The 24872-nt window shown below is 33.4% G+C and overlaps 4 protein-coding genes across 4 annotated transcripts; 3 read left to right on the forward strand and 1 right to left on the reverse strand.

Moving 5' to 3' along the window:
- On the forward strand, window positions 1–10845 carry LOC123311264. Its single transcript, XM_044895124.1, has 5 exons — window positions 1–162; window positions 779–990; window positions 2453–2745; window positions 9060–9905; window positions 9965–10845. The coding sequence occupies exons 1-5, from the start codon at window positions 7–9 to the stop codon at window positions 10246–10248; spliced, it is 1791 nt and encodes a 596-aa protein (XP_044751059.1). The 5' UTR covers window positions 1–6; the 3' UTR covers window positions 10249–10845.
- Window positions 10846–11866: 1021 nt separating this feature from the next.
- On the forward strand, window positions 11867–14900 carry LOC123312382 (1-acyl-sn-glycerol-3-phosphate acyltransferase gamma-like). Its single transcript, XM_044896773.1, has 6 exons — window positions 11867–12629; window positions 12682–12854; window positions 12905–13066; window positions 13127–13465; window positions 13522–13744; window positions 14132–14900. The coding sequence occupies exons 1-6, from the start codon at window positions 12443–12445 to the stop codon at window positions 14215–14217; spliced, it is 1170 nt and encodes a 389-aa protein (XP_044752708.1). The 5' UTR covers window positions 11867–12442; the 3' UTR covers window positions 14218–14900.
- A 339-nt stretch (window positions 14901–15239) lies between these two features.
- Window positions 15240–23004, reverse strand: LOC123312380 (protein abnormal spindle). Its single transcript, XM_044896772.1, has 6 exons — window positions 22852–23004; window positions 22579–22761; window positions 22324–22524; window positions 16792–22269; window positions 16504–16696; window positions 15240–16046 (listed from the first exon to the last, which is right to left on the reverse strand). The coding sequence occupies exons 1-6, from the start codon at window positions 22861–22863 to the stop codon at window positions 15499–15501; spliced, it is 6615 nt and encodes a 2204-aa protein (XP_044752707.1). The 5' UTR covers window positions 22864–23004; the 3' UTR covers window positions 15240–15498.
- Window positions 23005–23122: 118 nt separating this feature from the next.
- LOC123312383 (gonadal protein gdl) lies at window positions 23123–24428 on the forward strand. Its single transcript, XM_044896774.1, has 4 exons — window positions 23123–23334; window positions 23389–23549; window positions 23684–23814; window positions 23868–24428. The coding sequence occupies exons 1-4, from the start codon at window positions 23246–23248 to the stop codon at window positions 24003–24005; spliced, it is 519 nt and encodes a 172-aa protein (XP_044752709.1). The 5' UTR covers window positions 23123–23245; the 3' UTR covers window positions 24006–24428.
- The last annotated feature ends 444 nt before the right edge of the window (window positions 24429–24872 follow it).

Below are 24872 nucleotides of genomic sequence, written 5' to 3' on the forward strand. Positions count from 1 at the left end.
GGGTCGATGTACCTCTACTTATCACTATTCTTGCAGCACGTTTGTTTCAGTCTTCAGAGGTCTTCCTTTAATCAGTGTGTTCTTCGTATCAGCCGACTAACGGCTCTCGTAGAACAGTGCTCTGTATTTTTTGGTGTTATATCAGGTGTTAATCATTTTATGGTGAGTCGTTAACTAGATTTGTGGTTGACAAATAAGCGCTCTAAAAAAAGGTTTTGCTATATACTTCGTCGAAAGTTAAACCAGAAATGAAATTTGGAGTTAACGATATTAAAAGGAGATGATTTCAAGAAATGTAAAAAATCAGAAATCATATAGACAAAAAAAGACTTTCAAAGTTTTCACCATTGAATCAAACAATATTTCATCCATCTCAAAAAATTCCAAAAATCCTTCATCCAAAACTGAATCTTTTTTTCTACCAACAAAATGTGTTAATTTTATCCACATATATGTTAGACAACCATGAGAATCTTTCGAGACTAACAATTTCCAACATATTTTTCAAAAATTGAACAATTACTATTTACACTCTGTCGTTTTTGAATTACCAATTCGTGAGAATTTAAAAAAATCACCGAACATAGCCTAATTGCATTGAAAATCAAAGTCTCAAAGATCACCTCTTGTCCTAGATGTTTTTTGAAATTACTAATGATTTTCTCTCGACAGTTTTCAAGAAAAGTTTTTCATTTAGTTCTACTCGACAAAAAGAAATGTCGGAATCACCTTAAATAAGCATTTTCAGTCGTTTTCATAGTTCAATATTGTTTTTCAGATGGTGTATCGAATAGTTTTCCTGGTTGTTTTTCTCCTGGGAAAATCACTCAGTATAGAAAACCGAATAAATCAAATCAAACCCAAGCAGCTTCTTTATGCACCTGACAATAGATATTCTGCTGGAATCTTGGACTACAACTTCTTGAATCCTCAACAACAGACTTTGATTCCCCAGTATAACTTTGCCGATGCCAGAAACGCACTACCAAGGTAAGTACAGCCTATTTGAGATTTAAATAGAATACTGAACGGTAACGCTTTTTTCACAGTAGGTATGTAAATCTGTGAAAAGATCCAGTCGGAGCTTTGTCTCCCACCATCAACAGTTTTTCTTAACGTTTTCGACAAATCTCGAATTTTCTTTTCTTTTTGGAATGATTATGCGAAGATTCGCATAAGCATTGCAAGATTCTGTGTGAAACAGAACTTTCCAACGAAATTCAGGCTAAAAGAAGGTAGCCAAGAAAAATTTCATGGTAGAAAATATATAGGAAAACATTCAGGATGTGCTTCCTTGTCCTAAAACTTTTTTGGAAAATAATTAAATAAGTACAGTTACATATAAATGTATATATTTTTTGCAAGCTCACTACACGATTAATGGATATAGAAAATAATATACAGGGTGAATCTTTGACTCGTAAAAATATTTTAACAGTAAATTCTTGACGTCAAAAGAAACACTTTTTTCCCATACCATTTTTTCCGATTTGGCCCCGATAAAAAGATATAGCCATTCCAAATTTTCCTAATGAGCTATGCTACCCATTTAAAAACAAAATTATCTTCAGAATAACTAGTTACCTAAATCTGTGACACTACACATCTGTGGATCTTTCAAATCGAATTGCAATCTGTCTAAGTAACCAATTTTCCGAATATCACAGATATTTTTATTTATTTGAACTGCAGATAACTCGAAATCGGCGCATTATACGAGAAAATATGAAGAATCCTTTTATTTTTATTTTACAAAACGTTCAAATATTCATTAGATAGCGTCCAATTTAGTTTCAAGAGTTGGGTTCTTCCAATTTTTGGTATTTTTATGGTACCTACGTAATGGTCATAATAAGAAAACTGGAAGATGCGCTCGAAAAAGATTCATCAAATAAATGAAAAACTATATTCCGAAATTCATTTCAATCGAGAAAACCGTTTATGAGGTAGAGCTAAAAATATTATTTTTTTATGATTTTCCAACATCTTTTAAACCGAGCCGATTCGGAAAAAATGGTAAAGGCAAAAAGTGTTTCTTTTGGCCTCAAGAATCTACTGTTTAAATATTTTTACGAAAAGCCTCATCTTGTATAGGGTTTTTCATTCAAAAAAGCATATGTGTGCTTCATAACTAAAAACCAAGAAATGTTATAGGATAATCTAACTACGTTACTGGATTCTACAATAAAAATTATATCAGAATTAGTTTTAACTTCTTTGGAAATAACTGAGACAAGAGAGATGCCTGAACAGAGATACTTTTCAATTCGACTCTGTATCTCAAAAACCAAAAGAGCTATCAAAATTCACTCGCACCATCCTTTCATTTCAATAAAGTGGCAAACCATCCCAAAAATCGCAATCCTCTATCTCTAAATATGAGGGAGCTACCCTACAAAAGTGAACAAAATGAGGTGTACATCTTGATGCGAAAATTATTTTTTCATTTCAGGTTTCAACCCCAATTTCTCTTTTATGGAGCGAGTCCAGGACAACCTTTCCTTTTAAATCCTGGTCAGCCACCTAACAACTTCCTATTTCCACCTCCAGAAACTCCCCAAGGACCAGGAGTAATCTATAGGAACGCACCACAACCCCAACCAGGTAGACCAGTCTTCGTAGGACCTGGAAATGCTGGTGGATTTCCGAATCAAAAACCAGCCTTCGTACCAGCCATAGAAAAAGACGCTGAAGAAATTCCAACGAATCCTTCGAGAATACCACCTTTCAAACCTAAAAAACCAGGTAAGGCTAATTATTGAACAATGTAGGTAGGTATACATTATTTGATCAGGATCAAGTAATGAAAATATGAAAGAATAAGACCTATTTTTACCACAAAATTTTTCTCATTTTAATAATTATTATTTTTACATATTTTCCTCATGATTCAGATCATTTTCTATAGATAATCTAGATCACTATTCGAGCTGTTTCCATCATACCTTCGCACTTTGGTTTATTTTTTCGTTTCGGCACAAATCCACCAAAGAATTTCACGTTAGTATTCTGATAATGAACCTACATATTGTGGATTCACGATATCTTCGAATAGTGTATGATTAGGACATCTCATGAAAAATCAGGTGTGCCAAATGACTGATAAGAAATTATCAACATACCAATCACATACTTAATTCAATTGTGATTGTACTGACATCACTTTGAACCTAAGTGTGACCTCAAGAATATCATTTCGGAATAGAAGTCAGGGTCTGATTTTAATTTACTTGTCACATTCTTTGTCATCTGAAGGTTTACCTAATATTCCAGCAATTTTTGTTCAAACCCAGTTATTTGATTGATTATTGCCAATTAAACAACTTTACCGGGAAATTGGCATGCAAATATAAAACAGGATGTTATTTGTTTATTGTCGAACTTAGTTTCAAGTTTTCAGAAAGCAGGAATCTAGAAGGTTTCTTGTTGATTCACATGGTAACATGTTAAGTTATTTAAGAGTGAAACTATGCAGTTATTAAATTAAATAGTATTTTTGTTATAGATAGATACATTTATTACGCAAATTCGAGAGGTACTGATTATTTCAAACATGCGATACCTTCTAATGTCAGCTAGATATTTCCATTGACAGTGACCTGTATGACCAGAAAGCAAGTATCAAATAAGTAGTAGGTACTAGGTACTAGATATAATGCGACAACAAGTTTTTGCAATTCACAATAGACGTGATTGTGTGCAATTATGAATGAATTGATATATCCGGTAATTGAGGTAATCCTAACTGAAACTGTAATGGCTTTTAATACTACTTGGGTAAAAATTTCATATTTTTCATTTACATGTCTACTTTGAAAAAAACATATCCCTATCCCACAAAGTTGCCCTTTTGTCTTAGTTTTTTTTCTTAAATTTACATGGATTTTTTCTCCTAATGGCTGAAACGTATCAGAAATTGTTATTAGGAACACTTCTGCATAAAAAGTGGTGTACTATTAAGCCAGTAGTGTTATACAGTAAAATCGACCAATTATATGTTATAAAAAAAATTGCAACCAAAAAATGTATTGCTTGAATAGCTAAAAATTTCCCAATATAAACATCCTAGGTTTTCCGCCTCAGCGGAGTTGTACAATATGAGGGAGAGGCTAAAATATGCCCCCTCAAGGGGTGTTTTTGCGGTTTTTCGATCATGTGTCCTGTAGGCCTGAAAATTAAAAAAAAATGGCTGATATGAAAGTTGTGGAACATTAAATTTTGCTTCCAATGAGACCTAATGCATATATTCTGGACTACTCGTGTTTGTTATACCAACATGTCCTGAAAAATTGATCAATTTTTCAAAATCATGAAAAATATTCGTTTTCACAATGATAAAAATGAATTCTGTGTCGATTGGAATAAAATAGAGAGCGTTTTCAAAAATATTGAATTTTGGGTCAGTTTTGAACTTTGATGGAAAAGTGAATTGTTGCAATTAAAAAATATCGAAACTCACGTATCTCAAGGTCTAATCATCAAAAAATGTCCCAAATTTCGGAGAATGGTTTACTAAGTTTACTAAACTAACGACATATACCGTTACCTCCGATATGAAAAGGCCTGGGCGCTGTCGCGTGACGTCAGCATAGCGAGGCCTAAGACGTGGAACGTTTTTGGCGCGGCATTCACGTCTATTGTCCATTTTTTTCGGTTTTCTGGTATGTTTATTATTCGGAAATTATTGTCAATCATTCTGCATTGGAAGGGCTTTCGGTTTAAAGAGGATGCCAGTCGTCAACTGAGCCCTTCTTCGCATCCCATTCGATTTTATTATGGGAAAACGAAGTTTCAAAACAAAAACCATTTTCTTATCAGTCCAAAGAATACTACGAAAAAAAACGACAAGAATTTCATCAGAGAGTATCTGAGAAAAGAAACATAGGTAGATGACAAAACTCAGTGGAAGCAAAAATTCGAATGTAATCAAGCTACAAATTTTTTCAATTTTCTGCTGTTATAGGTTTTACTTGAAGAGTCGTTTGTCTTTCCGCAATAATTTTTCAATAGTGTGTTGGTGGTGCAGGTTATCACTATATTCGCAATGCGTTCACCAGTATGGATTTCACACTTATTATCCGGCAAAAGTTCGTGTTCTGAAATGAATTTTGAAATGAATTGCGTTAAACATGCACGCTTATTATGAAGGCTCAGGAATGTTTCTTCAAATTCGAGAAGAATTTTGTTAAATATTATGTAAGCATATAAAACAATTTGGACAATAGAATCTTTTGGATAGAGCAATTTTCCTCGACTCAAACTTTTTATAAGGGTATAATTATCTTCGACAACTAACTCGTCATTATAAATTAAGCAGCTTTTACATATTTCACACTGAATTTTTTTTTGCGTGATGTAACAACAATAACCTGCCAAATAAGTTATTACAGGCATATCAGGACTAATATTTTCTATATCTATTTGCTCTATAGAAACCGTCGGATCGAACAGGTTGTCTTCTTGAATTTTTTCCGTAAAATCGATATTTTCATAAAAGTGTTTTATATCTATATCACCAAAAGCGCGCGATTTCAAAGTTAGCAGTGTCTGAATTCTCAACCTTTTCTCTGATTCATACAACTGTCTCATGGAAATGTGATAATGTCCTCCGGCAAGTTGACGATATTTACCGAACCTACTCTCCAATTCGTCGGTCTGAAATTTTCCCAATAAAACATAATTCATTTTCAACTCATCGAAGCAATATCTTATTACCTCTGTCATTCCATAAACTGTATGACTGAGAGCAGTATGTGTCTGCGGCGTCAATTTTTGAGCATAAGGTTTCGTTTTCCAAACGTCAAGCCAATCAATCATTTTAATCAAAAATAAAAATTTTGCATCCGCGGAAAAATTATTCGAAGTAATAGGCTCTTGATACGGATCATTCAAACGTTTTCCTTTGAAAGGACTTTTAACATTCACAACTTTCCACCAAGTTACTACAATATTAATAAAATCAGCTGTATCTTTGGCATGGTTAATTTTTGCTCCGAATTCAAATAGGGCTTGAACAATGAAAGGATTGAAAATCTTAAGAGCCAGAGCCACGTTTTGTCTCTCCAGATTAGATGGAAACAGGGCCTTTAAGTTCAAAGAATAGCCAAATTTCAACAATTTATCATGCTCCAATTGGTGAAGAGATTTCAGACATTCAAAAGAAGCCAGTTTGTCAACGCCGGCGTTGTCAAAATCGGGATAAAACAATTTTTGTTCGGGTTTCGAATTTAGCCAATTATTTCTAATGCATTTGAGCAAGTGCACAGAATCGAAAAGATAAAAAAGTGGCCTTGTTTTATCTGAAGGATGGCAATAAACTATACTGAGCTGCTTGTTGTCCGCGAAGTTGCTCATAGCTCTACTATTGATCGCATTGTTATCAGTAATAACACAAAATACTCTGAAACCAATTTCTTCTAATTTTGTCACCACAGTCTTTATTAAGGAAAAAAGCATAAGATGGTCTATTTTGGATGTTGGACTTATGTGAACAACTTCTTTCAAACTGGATGTAACGCTTGTTATCATGAACAAAAAAGCAGAATTTGCTAAGGATGCATTATTATAAGCATTTCCAACAATATTCCCGGCTTTATAGTCTAAATATGGCTTCATGTGAATTTCGTCTATCAACAATAGTACATGTCTCTCATGATCATCTAGTAATTTGTAAATATTTTTTGCGTAAGTAAGAGAAATATTCTTCTCCTCAGATGTAGGATCCGCTGACAAAGAACTACAAACAGATTTTATTGTGTCTGCATGTGGTAATATAAGAACTCCGAAATGTCTCAAAAATTTATAAGCGTGCGGGCTTATAGTATGTATTAAGGACGCTAAAATCATAGTATTCCTAGAGTAACGATATCTTTCTTTGGAACAAGTATGAAGTTTTAATTGTTCGGAAATAAAAGAAAGAGACTTCAATAGCGAATAATTTTCAAGATCCTCGGACTCAGGTACTGAATTAGATATCACAGATTCTATCAAAGCCGATGTGTGATTCAGAACACATTTTTGTTCACTTGGATAATATTCAAAAGATGTAATTTTATCTATGTCATTCAATAAATCTGTTATTTCGTTAATGCTGGTAGATTTGAAGGGCGTAGATTCAGTTTTTCCATTGACACGAATCTCCTTGCCATATAAAAACGTTTCTACCTTCAAATTTGTATTTACAACAACAGAGTATGTAATGACTGGTCCTGGAGAGTACTCTAATTTAAATAATAGCGCCTTTTGATCGTCCATAATAATTTTGTTCCACTTTTCCGGTAACTTACAAGAATTAAAAACTTCAATAAACGTTTCAAAATTAGTAAAATGATGACGTTTTTGGTATTTTTCAAAATCGGCCTTACTTTCTCTTATCGCTTTTGCGATATTTTCCAGATCAGTTCTTTCTAATTTTTCATCCCGACTCTGTCTCAATTTAATATCTTTCGATAAATAATGAGGACAATTAGGAAACTGCGTTGGAACAGCATCTCGTTTGAGCCTTGGGATTTTTAATCTCACCGATAAAGTCTCACCAGTTTTCGAGTCCGTTGCTGAAGAAAACTTAATTATGTTTTCTTCTGGAAAATGCAACTCACAGACTCTGCTATGTACAGATGGGTGGAAATGTTTTCTGGGAATAGCATGCTTCCACTTGCTACACATTTTGGGGTCTGTAGGAAAACGGAATGCGTGCACTTTTGGTCCATTTTTGTAGTTTCCTCTACAACCCGGAACACAACAAGAGTACGGCATTATGAATTATGTCCCAATATCACTCACAACACAAATAGTACTGAAAAGTACTTTTCACTATTCACTAACTCAATTATTCGAAAAAGCTTTAAACTTTCACGGTCATGCGCAATTCAGAATCAGCAAACTGATTTGTCTATGAACGGCAAGCGGCAGGCCATTTTTGGCGGGTTCTTGCATAGACCATAGACGCTCTCACGTGATTTTCGCGTTCGAAGCTTCGATTCGTCGATTCGCGATCCGCGTGAGGTGAGAGGGTTAAACGTTAGACCTCGCAGTGCTGACGTCACAGCGCTATACGTCACAAGCACCTAGGCCTTTTCTTCTCGGAGGTAACGCATATACACCAATAGAACAGAAGAGATAAAAAGCGAGTAAGAAATGTGTCCCTTAGACGATTATTTGTAGTTGATGTTTGAGAATTAATTATGATCACTCTGTATATTTCAGAGTTGAAATTTTTTTTAAGTGTAGGAGTAGCCAACTTGTCTACTCGAAAAAATACTGTCTGTATTGCTGGCGTAACTAGTTTCTTCATTAATTGCTATTTAAAGAAACTCCATATTTTCAATTTTTCGTCATTATCTCGTAAAGGGTGCTTCTGAGGTACAAAGTGATGTGAAGGAACTCATCATAATTTGAGCTTGCCATTCCATTCTTGAGTTCAAATATAGGGTGTTACGTTGAAAAAGTGTAACTTTAGTCTATATCTTTGTTTTTGAACACCCTGTATATATTATAATAATTTTAAATTGCGCATTTGAAAACCCTATACGCACCACAAGAAAAGATTTTTAGAATATCTTTATTTGCTCCCTCGCGTCTGGGGTAGGCCACCCGGTATTTCATAACGGTTGTATCTCTAACAGGTTTTGGTAAAAATTTGTTATTTCTTGTTTGAGTCTCTCCTTATGTATTTTCCCTTTCTTATGGCTAACAATAATTGTTTTTTGCACCTGATGGCATGATTAAAATTTTGAAGAAATGCAAGTAGGTATATTCAAATAAAAATGTTTATCGATAACGATAAGCTACGAAATATATTCGTCGAGGAATTTGACCTGCAACCACCTGAGGTTGTTCTGTGATAACGAAAAACGTGTCGTTGCATGTTAAACAACTCATTAGTGAAAATCATATTATAATTCTGTTTTTAATTCGATAAATTATGGTATAATAATTTCACAATAGAATCTCTGAAGACGGCTAGCCGAAACTTGAATATTCCAAAAATGATGGAAAACGCCCATCATTTCCACAATAAAGAATCTATACGTATTGTTTAAGAAACATCACGATTTCAGCAAGAAAACCAGAAAAAGTAGAAACATTCGAAGATACTCCAACTGCCACAGAAGCTGACGATTTAGAAGGAAACCAGAGACCAAAAGCGCAACCCAAAACGCCGAAGACAAACACACTGGGCCCCAAACCCGGCCACCGCTACTTTTTCCTTAACGGTCAATCTCTTTTCAACTATCCATTCTCCCTTTACCTACCACAAAATGTAAACCCTGAAGACGTGCTCAGATACTCCCAAAATTATCCAAAATCTCGCCCCCAAGAGGTTCCTGTTCCGGTGATCCCAGCACCACAGAACCCGGCCCTCCAGAATCCTCAATTTCAAGCCCCCAATTTCCAAAACCCAGCTGTATTCGACGGCTCTCAATCCGATCAGAATAGAGCTAATGGTTTCCCTTTGAACTTTGATCCATATTTCCAAGGAAATTTGCAGAATGTCCAACCGCAAATTCAGTACTTCCAAGATAATTTGCCGGTTAGCTATCTGCAACCTCACGTACCTGCTGTGCAGTTCAATCCCAATCAGAACCAACAAGCTGCTCCTCTCGCTAGCAGTTCTCAAGGACAAGTTTACATTTTGAACGAGAAACCTAACCATCAATCGGTAGAAGGGACGAAGAATGATAATGAAAATGATCAGAGACAACCACCAACTACTTTACTCAGATCTATCTTGCCACTAAGTGTAACTCCCAAAGAAGGACAAAATGTACAAATAAGGGTATCGACCAAAGACTTCAATCTACAGCCTATCAAAACTCAAGAATACCCTCAATATTTAGATGATATTGAGAACGATTCTGTTATAATAGACGCAAAGTTTGATGATGACAGTAAGGAGAGTGAAGGTTGCTAAACATCATGTAGATTATTCCTTCCTATAATTTTAATTTTCGTCCACTTTCAGCTATCTCAGTACCTGCTAAACAACCTCGAGAACCTAGTTTGGCTCAAGCAGAACCTGGAGCTATTGCCTTAGCTGGAGTAGGAGGGGTTGCTGAATCTGGTCCAAGAGCAACAGCTCTTGTGGGTAAAGATGGTATGGCCGTTTCTAGCCCCAAAGCTACGGCTATAGCTGGGCCAGCAGACAATGAAGAGAAAGAAGAAGAGGAACAGGATTCTAAGAAAGATCCCAAAAAAGATAAAAAAGAAAAATATTTCAGGCAAAGATTCAGGGGAATTTACATTTAAAAAGTAGAGTTACACTCATCAAATGGTTGACGGTTTGTCAACTTAATGTACAAAGAAGTTATGCGAGCAGATGAGATATTCATTAGAAATGTTTCATTAGTGAGTTGGTTTATATTAATTAGAAATAATAGATATAAATAAACCTATAGGTGAAAATGAGATTGAAACTGAAGAAAATAGTATATGGTTCCAACAAAATACGAATAATTTTCATACGTATGTTTCACTATACACATCATGAAAAAAGAAAGGCAAGAATTGTCTAAGACCTTATTATTTTCATCATTAGTATGCATGCTGGCCCCTCTTTTCATTTGAAGACAACCATTTCTTCTGAGTAGGGCATCATTTGCAATTCCGTAAATACAAAGAATTTCATTCACAATATTGAGTGCAATTGTGATGCGTCGTTTATATTGATCGATGTGAAATTATGAAGACATCATTCAAACATGTTTTTTCCAGAATAACAGGTAGCTTATGTTTATTTCAGCTCAGAAATAGGAGAAATACTTATATATTATTGCAATTAAGAAGGAAAAATCTCACAATGTGAATGTCAATAGATAGTGATGATAAAAATAACTGTTACTAGAACTGGATTTTTGTTTTTTTTAAACCTCAAAAAAACGTTTTTGTATTAATGATGAAAAACTCTCACATTGCGAATAGTCGGGAATTTCATTAAATAACTGATGTCATAGATAAACTATGTGATGTGCCTGCACGCTTTGTAGCGTATACTTATAAACGTCATTAATAGACACTAAATAACATAATATTAATAGGCACTAAAACCTCATGCCAAGTTAATACTGAACAAATCGAACTTGAAATAAGAATTTCTTAAGGTCGCAAAGATATACTTCTACTTTTTAATATCGCCATAAATCTCAACATTCTGTGTGATTTCATAAATAACATAATATACCTTGATTGCGCAATGTTATTAATCGAATTCGACTCCCCCATTTTCTTAATTAATGAAAAAATGTATTATTCATACCCGCTTCCTTTATTTTAACTTCTTTTGTACCCATGGCAAATGTTGATATTTCTCCTGATCTATAAGCTGCGTCGTTAACAAATTAATTTAGCGAATTAAATGAGCAACAAAGGGAAAATGCTTTAAGGTTTTCACTAAAAATTTATTTCAACACACTTTTACTATTCGCTATTCTATTTACTTAAGTCTTGCGGAATTTCATGACCCAAATAATAAACTCTACCAGAACGTTTTGCAATCTATATTATATTTGTAATATAAAAAGACGACCGCTGATATGAGGCCCCCATGAAGTCCCGCCTGCAACTACTTCGCCGTTCCACCCCTAACGCCGGCTCTGCTCTGTACAAAAATAGATACCTACACACTAACTTTTGTTCAAATAAAATGGAATGTCGGAATTGAGATATTCGTTTAAGATTTGAAATGTTTAGATAACATCATGTTACTGCTGGGAATAATATAATCAGTAACAACCAATTTTCGTTTCATCGTTCGTTCACATAATTACAGATAATCACAGATTAGTCTGTGGATTACTGGATTTATCTTTCGTTTGGCAACACTGAAGGAAATTGAATGACATCTATCTAAAATTCTAAAATCAAATTTGTTATAATTAGTAATGATTGAATCAAATATGCTTGTATGTGTAGAATATGCTTCACTACCATACTACAGATTGAATAGATTTTGATTTTCGACACTAGACATTGTTTTCCTAATAATTAGAAAGTAACCTAATTTTCGCACAATTTGAATTTTTTGAATTTCACGGGGACTGTCATCGCTAGTACGCTAGTTTATATATTTTCCGAGTCCAAGGTACAAAAGTGAAAAGTGTTTATCGTAGTGCCTAATAAATCGTTCGATTTCAATTGCGTCCGATAAAAATTAATTATTAATAGTAATCAACGCGCAAATTCAAGGTTTTATAGTATAGTTGAAAAATATCTTGTTTAAATGTTCACTGAAATATACTACTTATGATTTAATCAGAATCATTCAACTATCTGGTGTTTTAAAGTAATCAGTGCTGCTTTAATCTATAAACAATTATCAAATGTCGATTGGAAGATATACAGCAAGCAGGCATTAATTGATTCCAAAGTTTCAGTGGATCTTCCATTATTTCCATCATTTATTGAAGGAATTTTACAGATATTCCTAAATTTTACAATATATAAGATGGATTCTTCTTTTATTGATTCAATAAAAAGATCTACAATATCGCATTTATGCTTAGCAATTATCTTTTTCACTTCTGGTTTGATTATTAATTTTATACAATTGATATTATATTATACAGTGAGAATTTATAGTAAAAGATTATTCCGAAAAATTAACTGGTATTTGACCTACAGTGTTTACTCACGTAAGTAAATTATTTCTAAGGTGAATTCTGAATTAGCTCAGATCTTTTTTAGAGCTCGTTTGTCTTGGTGAATGGTGGTCAGGAAGTAAAGTTATTATTTATGTTGACAGAGAAGATTTCCAAAAATATTTTGGTAAAGAACATGGTTACCTAATAATGAACCATACATATGAAATTGATTGGTTATTAGGGTGGATAATTTTAGAAAGATTGCAAATATTAGGGGTAAGATCGGGGAAATAATTTTATAAGATCTTCATTTATTTCACTTTAAGAATGCAAAAGCTTACTGTAAGAAGGCCATTCAGTACATGCCAGTTCTTGGGTGGGCTTGGAAATTTGCAGAATTCGTTTTTCTTGAGAGAAACTTTGAAAAGGACAGAAAAAATATTGATCGTCAAGTTGCAGAATTATGTGATTATCCTGATCCTATGTGGGTAAGTTGAGATTCAATCAATATCACAAGAGTATGCTTGCATTTTATTGGACTATTTCAGCTGCTGCTCTACCCTGAAGGCACTAGATTCAATGAAGAAAAACACAAGGCTTCCCTTGAGTTCGCTCGTAAACATAATCAACCTGAACTGAAGTATCACCTTCTGCCAAGAACAAAAGGTTTTGCAGCAAGTATTCCTGCTATGAGGGGCAAAGTTCCTGCAATATATGATTGCCTAACAGTGTTCACAGAAGATGAACCTGTTGATCCCACCATGAAAAACCTACTTATGGGTAAATCTGTTACAGCACACTTGTATTTCCGTAGAATTCCTTTAGAAGAAGTTCCAGAATCAGAGGAAGGAATGGATAAATATCTCAAGAATCTCTTTGTTATTAAGGTAGGAAATTGATAGGTCTTGAGGATTTCTTTGTATGAATCATACTGTTTTTTCAGGATAAAATGAAAGAGGGCTTCCTAAAACATGGAGATTTCTTCAAATATACAGAAAATTTGCCAAGATATGAACCTCTTATTACAAAGAGGAGGTATTATACCCTATTGAATACCGTTGGATGGTCCATTGTTGTCCTTATTCCTATGATCAGTTATCTTTTTAAATTACTGTTTAGTGGGGAGTTGGTTTATCTGTCCATCGCTGTTGGAATCATTGGAATATGTGAGTTTTATATAACACTTTATAATCTATGGGACCTGGAATATTGTTTATTCAGTTGAATTTCAGTTTTGTCTAGTCAGAAACTATCCTAGGAAATCCCAGAGGATTTCGCTCATTCATGCCTAGCTTGTATTATTGGAACGACAATTCACCAGAATTGTTGTCTCCAGTTTTGATAATTCCTATCATTATTATGGATTTCTTGATATTACTTGATATTATTAAGAACTTTTGCTTAAGTATTTTCTGAGTTCTAATGATTCTATAATCAATATATTCTAGGGTGATAAAACTAAAAACTATCACTTATAAAACTTCCTTTGATGATGTATATAATATGCATCATGAGCATTATGAATAAGAGTTGAAATAAATTTTTTTTTACAGTTTACTTCTTGTTGCAAAATTTGCTGAGCATGTCTGATATCAAAAAATCCTCCACTTATGGAATAAATACAAAAAAAAGTAATTGAAGCCAAACTACGATTTAACAGTTTAAGTCATCCTGAAGACAATGAGAAGCTTGATTTAGTGTGGATACCTTAGGTACTACAGATGCACCATTATGTACCTATATTTGTTTATGAAACTTTTTTACATTTCAAATGTCACAAAAAATATTCGAGGAAAAAATAATACTGAAAAAATTTATGATAAAATCGTTTTTTGTTGGTGAGGTCTTAAAATAACATGTTGTTCAATCTATGTAACTTTTTGTTTTACATTTTTCACTGAAACTACGTTGATTATTATATAATCCTAATATCTTCCAAACATGAATATGAACTATTACCATTGGCCTCCCTTTGAAGTTCTTTTTGCATGGATCCTATCATTCCTATCTATGTTTATACTTTCATTTACTCTACCACAAAAATTTTGAAGAAAAAAATTTTGAATATTTGATTTTTCATATCAGCATTCATAATTAATTACTATTAATTTGTCAGCATGATTATTATCATTAATTAGTCTTCCACTTGTAGAGTAATGACAGGCAGAGAACTTGAATGAATCTTTTTTCACATTCATTTGTCATTTCATTATGTTTCAATTATTGTCAATCAACTATTTGCTTAATAACTGCTGATTTATTCTTATAAAAACCAATGATGTATGGATTCATGTTATAGAATAATATATTTATGTTGATTCATTTCGAGTTTATTCATGTAAGAAAAATGTGAAAAGGTGATTTCATCCCAATTCAAAAAAATTAAGGAAATTCCAATATTACAAATTCAAAAATGCTTGCATGTAAATACTCGAAAAAACATTGAAAAAAATTTTCTTTTTAAATTATATATGCCTTTTGGTTGTCATTCAACATACTTGCGAGTTGTGCTGGCTAACAAATTCAAGTGATAACGATAGAAAATTTATATGGTGTTTTCATAGTAAGTTTTTTGATATGATTTGGGATTATTTTGTTTTGTGCTTAATATTGATGGTTTTGTCCATTGCTTCCTATACAAGACTGAATGAAAAACCTGAGCAGAAGAATAATATTTCTGCAATTTATTTATTCAGTACGGTTTTTTATTATATACATGGCTTTCAAATATTGTTATAGTCAGTAATAAAGAATAGTTATAAAATTAAAACCTTATCAATTTATAATAATCATTAAAAATTCTCAAATATATAAAAGGTGATAAAAACATCAATGATATTACAATAACAACATATCAACTGAAAATTACACTTAAATAACATGTGACAGTCATAGCATCCTCTGGAGAGCTCCACTTGGTTTACGATGATTTTAAAATTTTAATTAGACATTCAATGGCTTGTACTGAATTCAGGAATACTCTTGGTCTTGTAGGATAATCAAATCCCCAATCTGGCTTCAGGCCTGGTAAATATAAAGGCTTCTTAGAGACAAACCTTGAAATCACCATTCTACTCTCAGATTTCAAAACCATTTTTTGTTTCCGTAAAACCAAAGTGTGTATTTTCTCAATTCTTTGATCTATATTGGGTAACTCCAAAATCGTCTTTTTGTATTCCTTATTATGGGCAAAAAGCCAAAATAGGGTACAAAGACTTGGAAAAGCCATGTTCTCCTTGTCGCACCAATGCGTCATTATTTTCAACATACTATCTAAATACTCCGGATACCAGGTCATAGAGGTGGTTTGTTCATATTTACAAAGATTTATCAAGATATAGGCAGATATTTCACAAATCTGAATATCAGGTAGAGATCTTGCAACTGATTTTATCAAAAGATAGAGCTGTTCTGGTAGTAATGGTCCCATTTTAATGCAAATTTCTGGACTTCTTCTAGTCACATATTCTGAAAACAAAAGAGAAGTAAAAGTTTATAGAATATAGAATAAATAAAAAAAAATTATATCAGTGGTTTTCAAAGAAATCGACTATATAGCTGTGTCCACCTGCTTCGAAGAACAAACTTTCTTTACTCATCACTTTTTTTTTCATTTTACTTTCCGCAAAAGTAATTTATTTTATTTCACTATTTCTACTCAAACTCGCTCTATTTTGCTCTACTCCAATGTATTTTTTTTTGTCTTAAACCTTCCTTGGACAGACCCCTTTCCAATAGTCACCAAACTCCCGTGAAAATCAGTTAGGCCAATGAAGAGAATGAACTAAAGTTTTCCAAATGACTGCTAAAGTGAATCTTTATCATTAGAAAAGCAAATAGTTTCTTAAGATATTTTTTAATGGGCATCTTAAGGATAAATGCAGAATGATATGTTTATTCAAAGAAGAATAATTTCAATACTTACCAAAGTCTGTGAGGGCAGAGATGATCAATGGTACTGTTATTTCTTCAGTGACCAAAACTTCTAGTGCTCTATTGCTTCTACTTCCCAGAGATTCTTGGGGATCAGCATCTCTTGTGGCAACCTCAGATCTTTTTCTAATCTCCTTTAAGGCATTGTTACAAACTTTTCTTTGTCGATAGCCCCGCCAGCGAGCCTATGGAAATCCATATTACAATGTAAAAAATATAATTTAGGTGATCTGATTTTTTCTTAAAATTTGAATTTATTCAAGAAAAAAAGAGTTCTCACCTGTATTCTGGTTGCAGCTTCTTCTTGTAATTTCTTAATTCTTCTCTCTTCTCTAGCTTCAGGTGTCAAAAGATGAGCATACTTCTTTCTGATTAAAAATCCTCTAGCATATCTTTGAATTGAAAATACAAAAGATGTTAGTGATAAAAAGTATTGTCTATCTTTCTTCATCTGTTGGTATCCCCTGAAGTATTTCTGGATTTTGATAACTGCCTCCTTCTTCTTCAAGAAAAGTACCCTCTGTGACTTCATTGCTTGGTTTGCCCTAAATGTCCTCTGTACAAATAGTACATTCTGTCTTAAACTTAGGTAATTTTGTCTTGAGATCCTGAGGGCTATCTTTGCTCTATATTGTTCCTGTACAAATCTAACTGTTGCTTTCAGAGACAAATAATTTTGCCTATCCTTTCTCATCAACAAATAACTTCTGTAGTATTTTTGTATGAGTATGCAACAGCGTCTTTGTTCTAGATACATCCTTCTCTGTTCAACCATGAGTTTATTAGACCGGTATCTTGTCTGAATTATAACTACAGACTTCCTCAACCTCTCAAAGTGGGATCGTGTGGTACACATTTTCTTATATGCTATATATCTCTTTTGAATTGTTATGACACTCTTGCGTAGTTTCATGTAATTTTGTTTATCCTTTTTCATCAATAAATAACCTCTCCAATATCTTTGTATCGTTATAGAAGCGTTTCGTTTCAAAATATACAAATCTTTTTCCTTTTTCATCAATTTGTTCGCTCTGAACTTTCTTTGAGTGAACAAAACGGCATGTTTCAATTTTCTATAATATTCTCTTGTTTGTATCATTTTTCTTTGAGCCCTAAACCTATGCTGAATTTTTATAACATTCAGTCTCAAAGTTAAGAACAGCTGTTTTTCCTTTTTCATTGATAAAAATCCTCTGAAAAATTTCTGTATTTTGATAGTATTGTTTCTTAGTTCTAAATAAGAGCATCTCTGTGCTCTCATCATTTTTCTTGCTCTATAAAGCCGTTGTACAAGTACTGTGTACTTTCTAAGTTTTTGGTAGTTATCTCTCTTTTCCAGCATTTTCTTATGGGCTATAAATGTAGATTTCACAAAATTCACTGCTTGCTTCAATTTATCATAATCTGCCTTTTGAATTTCCATCAGTTTTTTGGCTCTGTATCGTCTCTGTAAGAGAATGCAAGCTGTTTTTAGTTTGGAATATTCCTCTTGACATTTTTTCATTGCCAACTTAGCTCTGTATTTCTGCTGCACAAAACAAACTACTGATCTTAATTGTACATAGGTTTGCCTTTCTTTTCTCATTACACAAAATCCTCTGAAATATCTTTGGATAGCAACACAACTTTTTTTTTCCCTCAAGAAAGCCTGTCTTTGCTTCTTCATTGAATTATTGGCTCTAAATCTTGTTTGCACAAATATCACCACTTTTTTAAGTGTTTCAAATTCCTTTTTAGTTGAACACATTTGTTTGTAGGCTCTGTACCTTTGCTGGATTATAACAGCGCTAGTTTTCAAATCCATATAGTGCTTTTTCTCTTTTTTCATTAATAGGAATCCTCTAAAGAAATGTTGAATTATTATAGTGCTTTGTCTAAGCTCTGAATAAGACTTCCTTTGAGTTTGCATGAGTTTATTAGCCCTTATTTTTCTCTGTAAAAATATTGTAGCTTTCTTGAGGGTTCTAAAGTTTCCTCTTTCTCTCAACATCATTTTGTTTGCCTTATATTTTGATTTGACAAAATCAACAGAGTTCTTTAAGGATAAATAATAGCCACGTTCTCGCCTCATTGCTAATGTGGCTCGGAAATATCTTTGTATCACGATGGTACTGCATCTGAGTTGATGATATTCAGTTTTAGCTATTCTCATTTTTTTCAAAGCTATGTAGTATTTTTCTATAGTGATAACAGATTTTTTGATATTCAAAAAGTTATTTCTTAATGCACGCATCTGCATTGTTGACCTATACCATTTTTGTATGAGTATTGTTGAAGATTTCACTGAATTATATTCATTTAAAGCTCTTCTCATCATTAACATACTTCTGTATTTTTCTTGTACTAAGCAAACTGCAGTTCTCCATTTCAAATACTCTGTTCGTGTCTTTTTCATAAGTGCAGTTGCTCGATACCACCTTTGAATCACAATAATTGAAGTCTTGATTTGCATGAAATGCTGATATTGTACCAGCATCAACTGTCTAGCTAAAACGTACTTCTCAATTACCAAAACAGAATGCTTCATTTGCAAGAATCTATTTCTTGTCAAGTAGCCCTTTATATTTTTTTGTATCACAATAGCAGCCTGTTCTCTTTGTCTATAACAAACATTCTGCAACCACAGCCTGCACTGTTTTTGTAGTTTAATTATTGTATTCTTTGTGTTTATGTAGTTCTTATGCTGTATGTACATTCTGTAATAACTCTGTATTTTAATTGCTGCTTTTACCTTTCTTCTTTCTTCCATATATTCTTTGAAGAGGTGAGCAATTTTTGTCAACTCTTCTGCTTGTTTCAGATGTCTATACCATCTTTGAATTTTAGTGGAAGCTTCTAGTTTAGTTTGATACAATTTTCGAAGTTTCATACGCTTAATACAGACAGGAAAACTTCTCCACCATTTTTGTATATTTTTGGCAGTTTCAATTACAAGGGGTGCTTGGAATTTATAGATTATCTGCCACAAAAAGGAGAGAGTTTTTTCCCTATGCCCTTCCACAATGTGGTGTGGCTCAATATCATGTTGTATCTTGTACCCTGCCTCTGCTAAGGAATCGAAGACCAACTTCACATTATAAATCTTCTGCAACCTTGAAATAGCTGGTACCCTCAAGTTTTTCGTGAGGTCATTCCTTAACAATATCAATTCCATTACTCTTGTCAATCTCACACCATCCCTCAAATCACCCCCTAAACTATTTACCGCATAATCGAACTCATGAATGTAATCCTGCTTGTGCTCCACAACATATCCAAAATACTTCAAATACTTAGTTATATCACCTACAGCCGCAGTGATGGCATCTCTTGTGAAATGAATCAACATCTCTCTACTCTCTTTAACTGTAGAATTTTTGCGGAATAAACATGGATCATGTGGAATCAAAGTATTCATTTTGGCTTTATCCAAGAAGTAAACAATGGAGAAAAACCTTTTGAGCATGAATTTTTTTATATCCACATTATATTTGGGGTTGTGCACTGTTTTATGCTTCCTCAACAGTAGGCGGTCCTTGAAAAATCGTTCATAAAGAAACTTGCTCAATCCCAACATGTCTGAGTTTGAGATCAATTTTAATTTTTCCCTGTAAATGGTTTCTAAAGCTATCCTGAGCCATAACGGATTATAACTTAACAACAGAGTCATGACTTTAGACTGCAGACTCAAATCCAAATGAACATTACGATCTTGTCTAATCTCAATCTTTTTCTTCTCAATAGCATCATATACTCTTACAAGTATAGACTGTATAATATCACTGTTATAAAGTTCATGTGCTGATCTCCTCAAGGCTTCCAGTTTAGCGGAGGTATGGTACTTGCTGCTTACTTCTTCTTTGGTAGGTGCTGCTGAAACTTCTTTCTGGGAGCATTCTCTCCACAACTTAGCCGCATCAATCGGCTGTCCTTCATCTGAAACATTCAAGTCAGTTGGAGGGGTCAAAAGCATGTTCAACCAGTTCTTGAACCGATCTTCTTGTCTCTGAATCCAATCCTGGTCTAGATAAATCGTGTTTGTCAAAAATGGATCCACTGCTGTAGTTGCAGCCAAAATGAAGGGATCTGTTATGGTTACAGTCTTTTTTTCTATATAAGATATTCCTTTTGTTCCCACTATCGAACTATTTTCCTTTTGATTTCTTTTCTTAGCATTTTGTTTTGGGGTCACCAACTTTGTGACTCTCTGTACGCTCATTCGGGTCTTATATACCCCACCTACCTTAGACCAGGTTTCAGGGGATAAGTTTTGACGTTTGAGTGGAGAAAGACCAAATGTAGTGTCAGATTTCCTTTTGATTTGTGTTCTCCTCAAAGATTCGTCTGTAGGTTCTTCCTTTATCGGAAATAAATTATGGGAATCATTATGTTTGACAGTAGGAAGAATTTCTTTAGTTGGAAACACTTCCATTCCCTTTTTTGGTGACATTTTAGAATAGTTACTAGATATTTCGGAACCTGTACTCTCCCTCAAACAGTTCTTTGGACTAGTTTCATACCCTGTACACAACCTGCTATATTCTCGACTTTCATAGGAATTTGGAACTTTAACAGCAGTATTGGCATAGTTTGAAGCTTCTTGATAGTATTTAAAACTTCCTTCATCTTTGAAATAAGTTGCTGTACTCAGATCACGCTCTTCAAGTTGTTTGAGCTGTTCGATAAAACTACCAGAGCTTTGATCAAACCCTTTCATTTGAAAGCTGTTTTCTTGTTCTGCAAGAGTTCCTGACCTAATACTCAAATGGCTACAGTAAGCCTCAGATAGACAATTTTGTTGGGGAATGTTATCTCTGATGAGTTTTCTAATATGATCATCATTATATTGCTGTGGTTGATTTTGGTATTCCTGCCAAGCAAATTCTGATTCATCTCTCAAATGAAAGGAAGGTTTATCTTTGGGATTCTTTGTTATTGGCATGTTATACTCGGAACTACTCCTTCTGAGTTTATTATGAGTTTGCATAATTTTATGTTTTGAAATAGAAGATTGTGTGGGTAACTTATCACTCAAATCAAGGGAGAACCTACCTCTATCTATTTCAAAACTATTGCTGTCTTTTATGAAGGTCCCCGTGCTAATATTACTCTTAACAAATGTATTACCATTCAGACCTGTATGGAGTGAATCTGAGCTCAAATTGCCAATAATGCGAGTCTCTGAACTAATATTTAAGCTCGGCTGCACCTCACAATTCATCTCAAACGACAAATTTCGTATCACTTTTGGATTTTCCACCACATTCTTATCTACTTGGTCCTTTTTGTGTAACTCAGAAGAAACCCTAGAAGGCTTAAAGAACTGACTGATTGGTGTTCCCAAGTATGATATAGAATCTAAACCAATCTTTTTGTTAAGAAATTCATCCAAAGTATTCAACTGTATTCCTTTCAAGACACCTCTGTTTGGAAGATCCTCTATCATTTCTAGACTATCATCTAAGTTTGGTGAGCCCTCAGTTCGAAATCCTAGTTTATTAACCGCATAAGTGAACCTACGGATGTCATCTGGAGAACTTAAATGGAACGAGATGTCAGATGATGAGCGAAAATTTTCTCGTCTCATATTGATATCACAATTTTCCTTATCCCGAGAACTTTTTTTGGCAACATATGGTTTATCATTCCACACCGGTTGCTTTTTAGGTGGTACCTTAGAAGATGCAGTAGATAGTTTCTGAGACGTTTTGTTTACTTTCTTCCTCAATAGTGGTGATGTTTTTTTCACCAAGGTAGTAGACAACTTTTTCTTGGATTTCTATAAATATAAATTTCAAGAGAAAATTTCAAAGAGATGAAAAATAACTTTTACCTTAGGTAGAATAGATTTGAAAGTTATAGGTACATTCCACATTTGCTTCATACATGTCACCTTAAGATTGTGTCTTTCGCAATATTCAGTATTGGGATACCAATACATCTCAAGCAATTTGGTATCATTTGTGTCTATTCTTAGTTCGCACCAACTTTGACTAAACTCAAGTTCTTCTGGACCATCAAAGCTTGCATTTACCTATAAAAATCATTTGATAGAAGATAGAAATGTGAAATTTTTTTATGTACTAACAAATACAGGAACAGGTTTCTTATTTGTCACATAAAGTTTTATTTCATGCAGGGAATTGACTGCAACATCTTGAAACGCCAATTTTGGTATTTGAGTAAATGGGGCTAATGTTAAAGTGGGAATATCATCTTCCTGGGGGTTTGCAGCTTTTGAAGGCTTATGTTTGGATTGTGCAGGAGATACCTTGAAAATAAAAAATACTTGGAATTTTACAGTTCTCAGAGTCAAATAATATTATACATTATATACATTGACGAAATATTTCCCACTTACTTGAAAATACATCTTTCTGAATGTTCACTTATTTTATATTAATATTCACAAATTTATACTTCTCAACAAACTGATGTCATGTCATCTTATCATGAATTTTTTGCCATAATTTTTTTCTCCTGAGGTTTTCAGTTTTCAACGGCTAACGGCTACAATTCAAATTGTAAATTGTGTCAACTTCAAATTAAAATTACCGTTTTATTTTTTTCTATGACCAGTGAAGAAATTTTCTTCTTGATTCAATTTAATGTCTATAGCTAACCTAACCTAACTCTATAATCTTTGTCTTTGCTTTGGTATTTTTCGTTTATTCCAACAATAGTCGACTTGATGACGAATATTTTATTTCTTGCGTTAGGTCATTAGCTTAGACAAACTAGTCATTAGGCAAAATATGTATCAAATGGATACACCAGAGGCTTTACAAAATAAACTATACTTTCTACTGGAACAATTACAAAATATGGCAAGTGACTTGCCTCCGTAAGTTGAATCGAATATTTTGTTAGTAATGCTGTTAGTTTTCTCTTTTTTTAGAAAATACCAAATGAGGTTACCAATTGAGCTATTATCTAGCCTTGCAAACTGTCTTCTTAATGATACTATATTTGAAATTGTAAAGGGCCTTTTGGAAATTCAACATGTTACTGAACAACATCTATATCAACAAAGGCTGCAATTCATAAACAATAAAAAAAGTAGGTTTACAACTATCTATACATATCTATACATATATCTATACATCTATCTATACATCTATAACCGAAATTGATTCCTTGCTTATCTATAACCATTTATGCACAGAAAAAATATTGATTGTTAACTTTTCTAGTTGAGGAAGAGGAGAAATTGAAGGGATTAAATCCAGAGCAGAAGGTGGAAGAATTGAGAAAAATCATGAAAAAACATAAAGAAGAATTGAAAATTTTTGACATGAATTTGGTTCTACAACTTGATGAAAAGGTATAAAAGTATATATTACTTCTACAGTTTCTTAATGTAAAAATATTTATCAGGTGAAAGATCAACAACAACTTCTCGAACAAGCAGGGGTTCCAGGATTTTATGTTACAGCAAACCCTGTAGAACTGAAGGTACAAATGTTTCTCTTAGATTTCATGCTTCGTTTAAGTAGAATGAGTATTCCAATTTGATACAGAAATTATTCCTTTATTGAAAATTACCTCTTTCCAAGGGCTTATACAATATAGTGAATAAAAGGCAAGTATTCATACGTTTTATCAAGTTTAAGAGATTAAAACCCGATTGCACCGACTTATTCAAGACAAGATTAATGTTAATTCAGTGATTGCTATGGTAACTGAAATCAGAGAAATAATCGAGTATTATTGTTAAGGTTGCCTTAAATGAGTCGGTACACATGGCCGTTAAAGAAATTTGTTGAATTTTACAATGTACTATTCTCTTATGAAACGAAAAATACAGATCTATTTTTATTGTGACTGAAAAACATTTCTAAACTCCAACTTAGATCATTTGATTTTGTTGAGGTTATAATTATGTTGTAGAAAGTATTACTTGTGTACATAGAATATATTATTAAAGAATTCATTTAAGTAAATGAAATTTTAATGTAGTTAAAAACTTAAAACATAAATACATGGAATGAACATTGACATGCTATGAATGTATTTGTTGTGGTACAAACATTCGATGCTTCTCTGTCTACGACACTAATAATTTGTTTGTAAACAATGAAATTATTGTCGGGGATTATTCCTCAAATGACACTTCCAGACTGGTTTAAGAGCTGGAGGCAATTCGTTCCTCGTTTCAAGACCACCCGGAAATAATCAGTGAGGCTGATCGAGTCTCTCAAAATTCTGCTCAAACTCAGCAATCTTCTCAAACAATCCAACAATCACAGAGTACTATGAACCCACAAATTCTCCAAAATCTATGCGGAATAAACCCAAAAATTCCAAGATCCCTCTTGAATATGCCCACACAGATTCCGTTCATTGTAATAATTGAATCTCAATCATCTGATAATATAGGAA

Source organism: Coccinella septempunctata, chromosome 4 (genome assembly GCF_907165205.1).
Source record: "Coccinella septempunctata chromosome 4, icCocSept1.1, whole genome shotgun sequence".
In the NCBI taxonomy this organism is placed as follows: Eukaryota; Metazoa; Arthropoda; class Insecta; order Coleoptera; family Coccinellidae; genus Coccinella; species Coccinella septempunctata.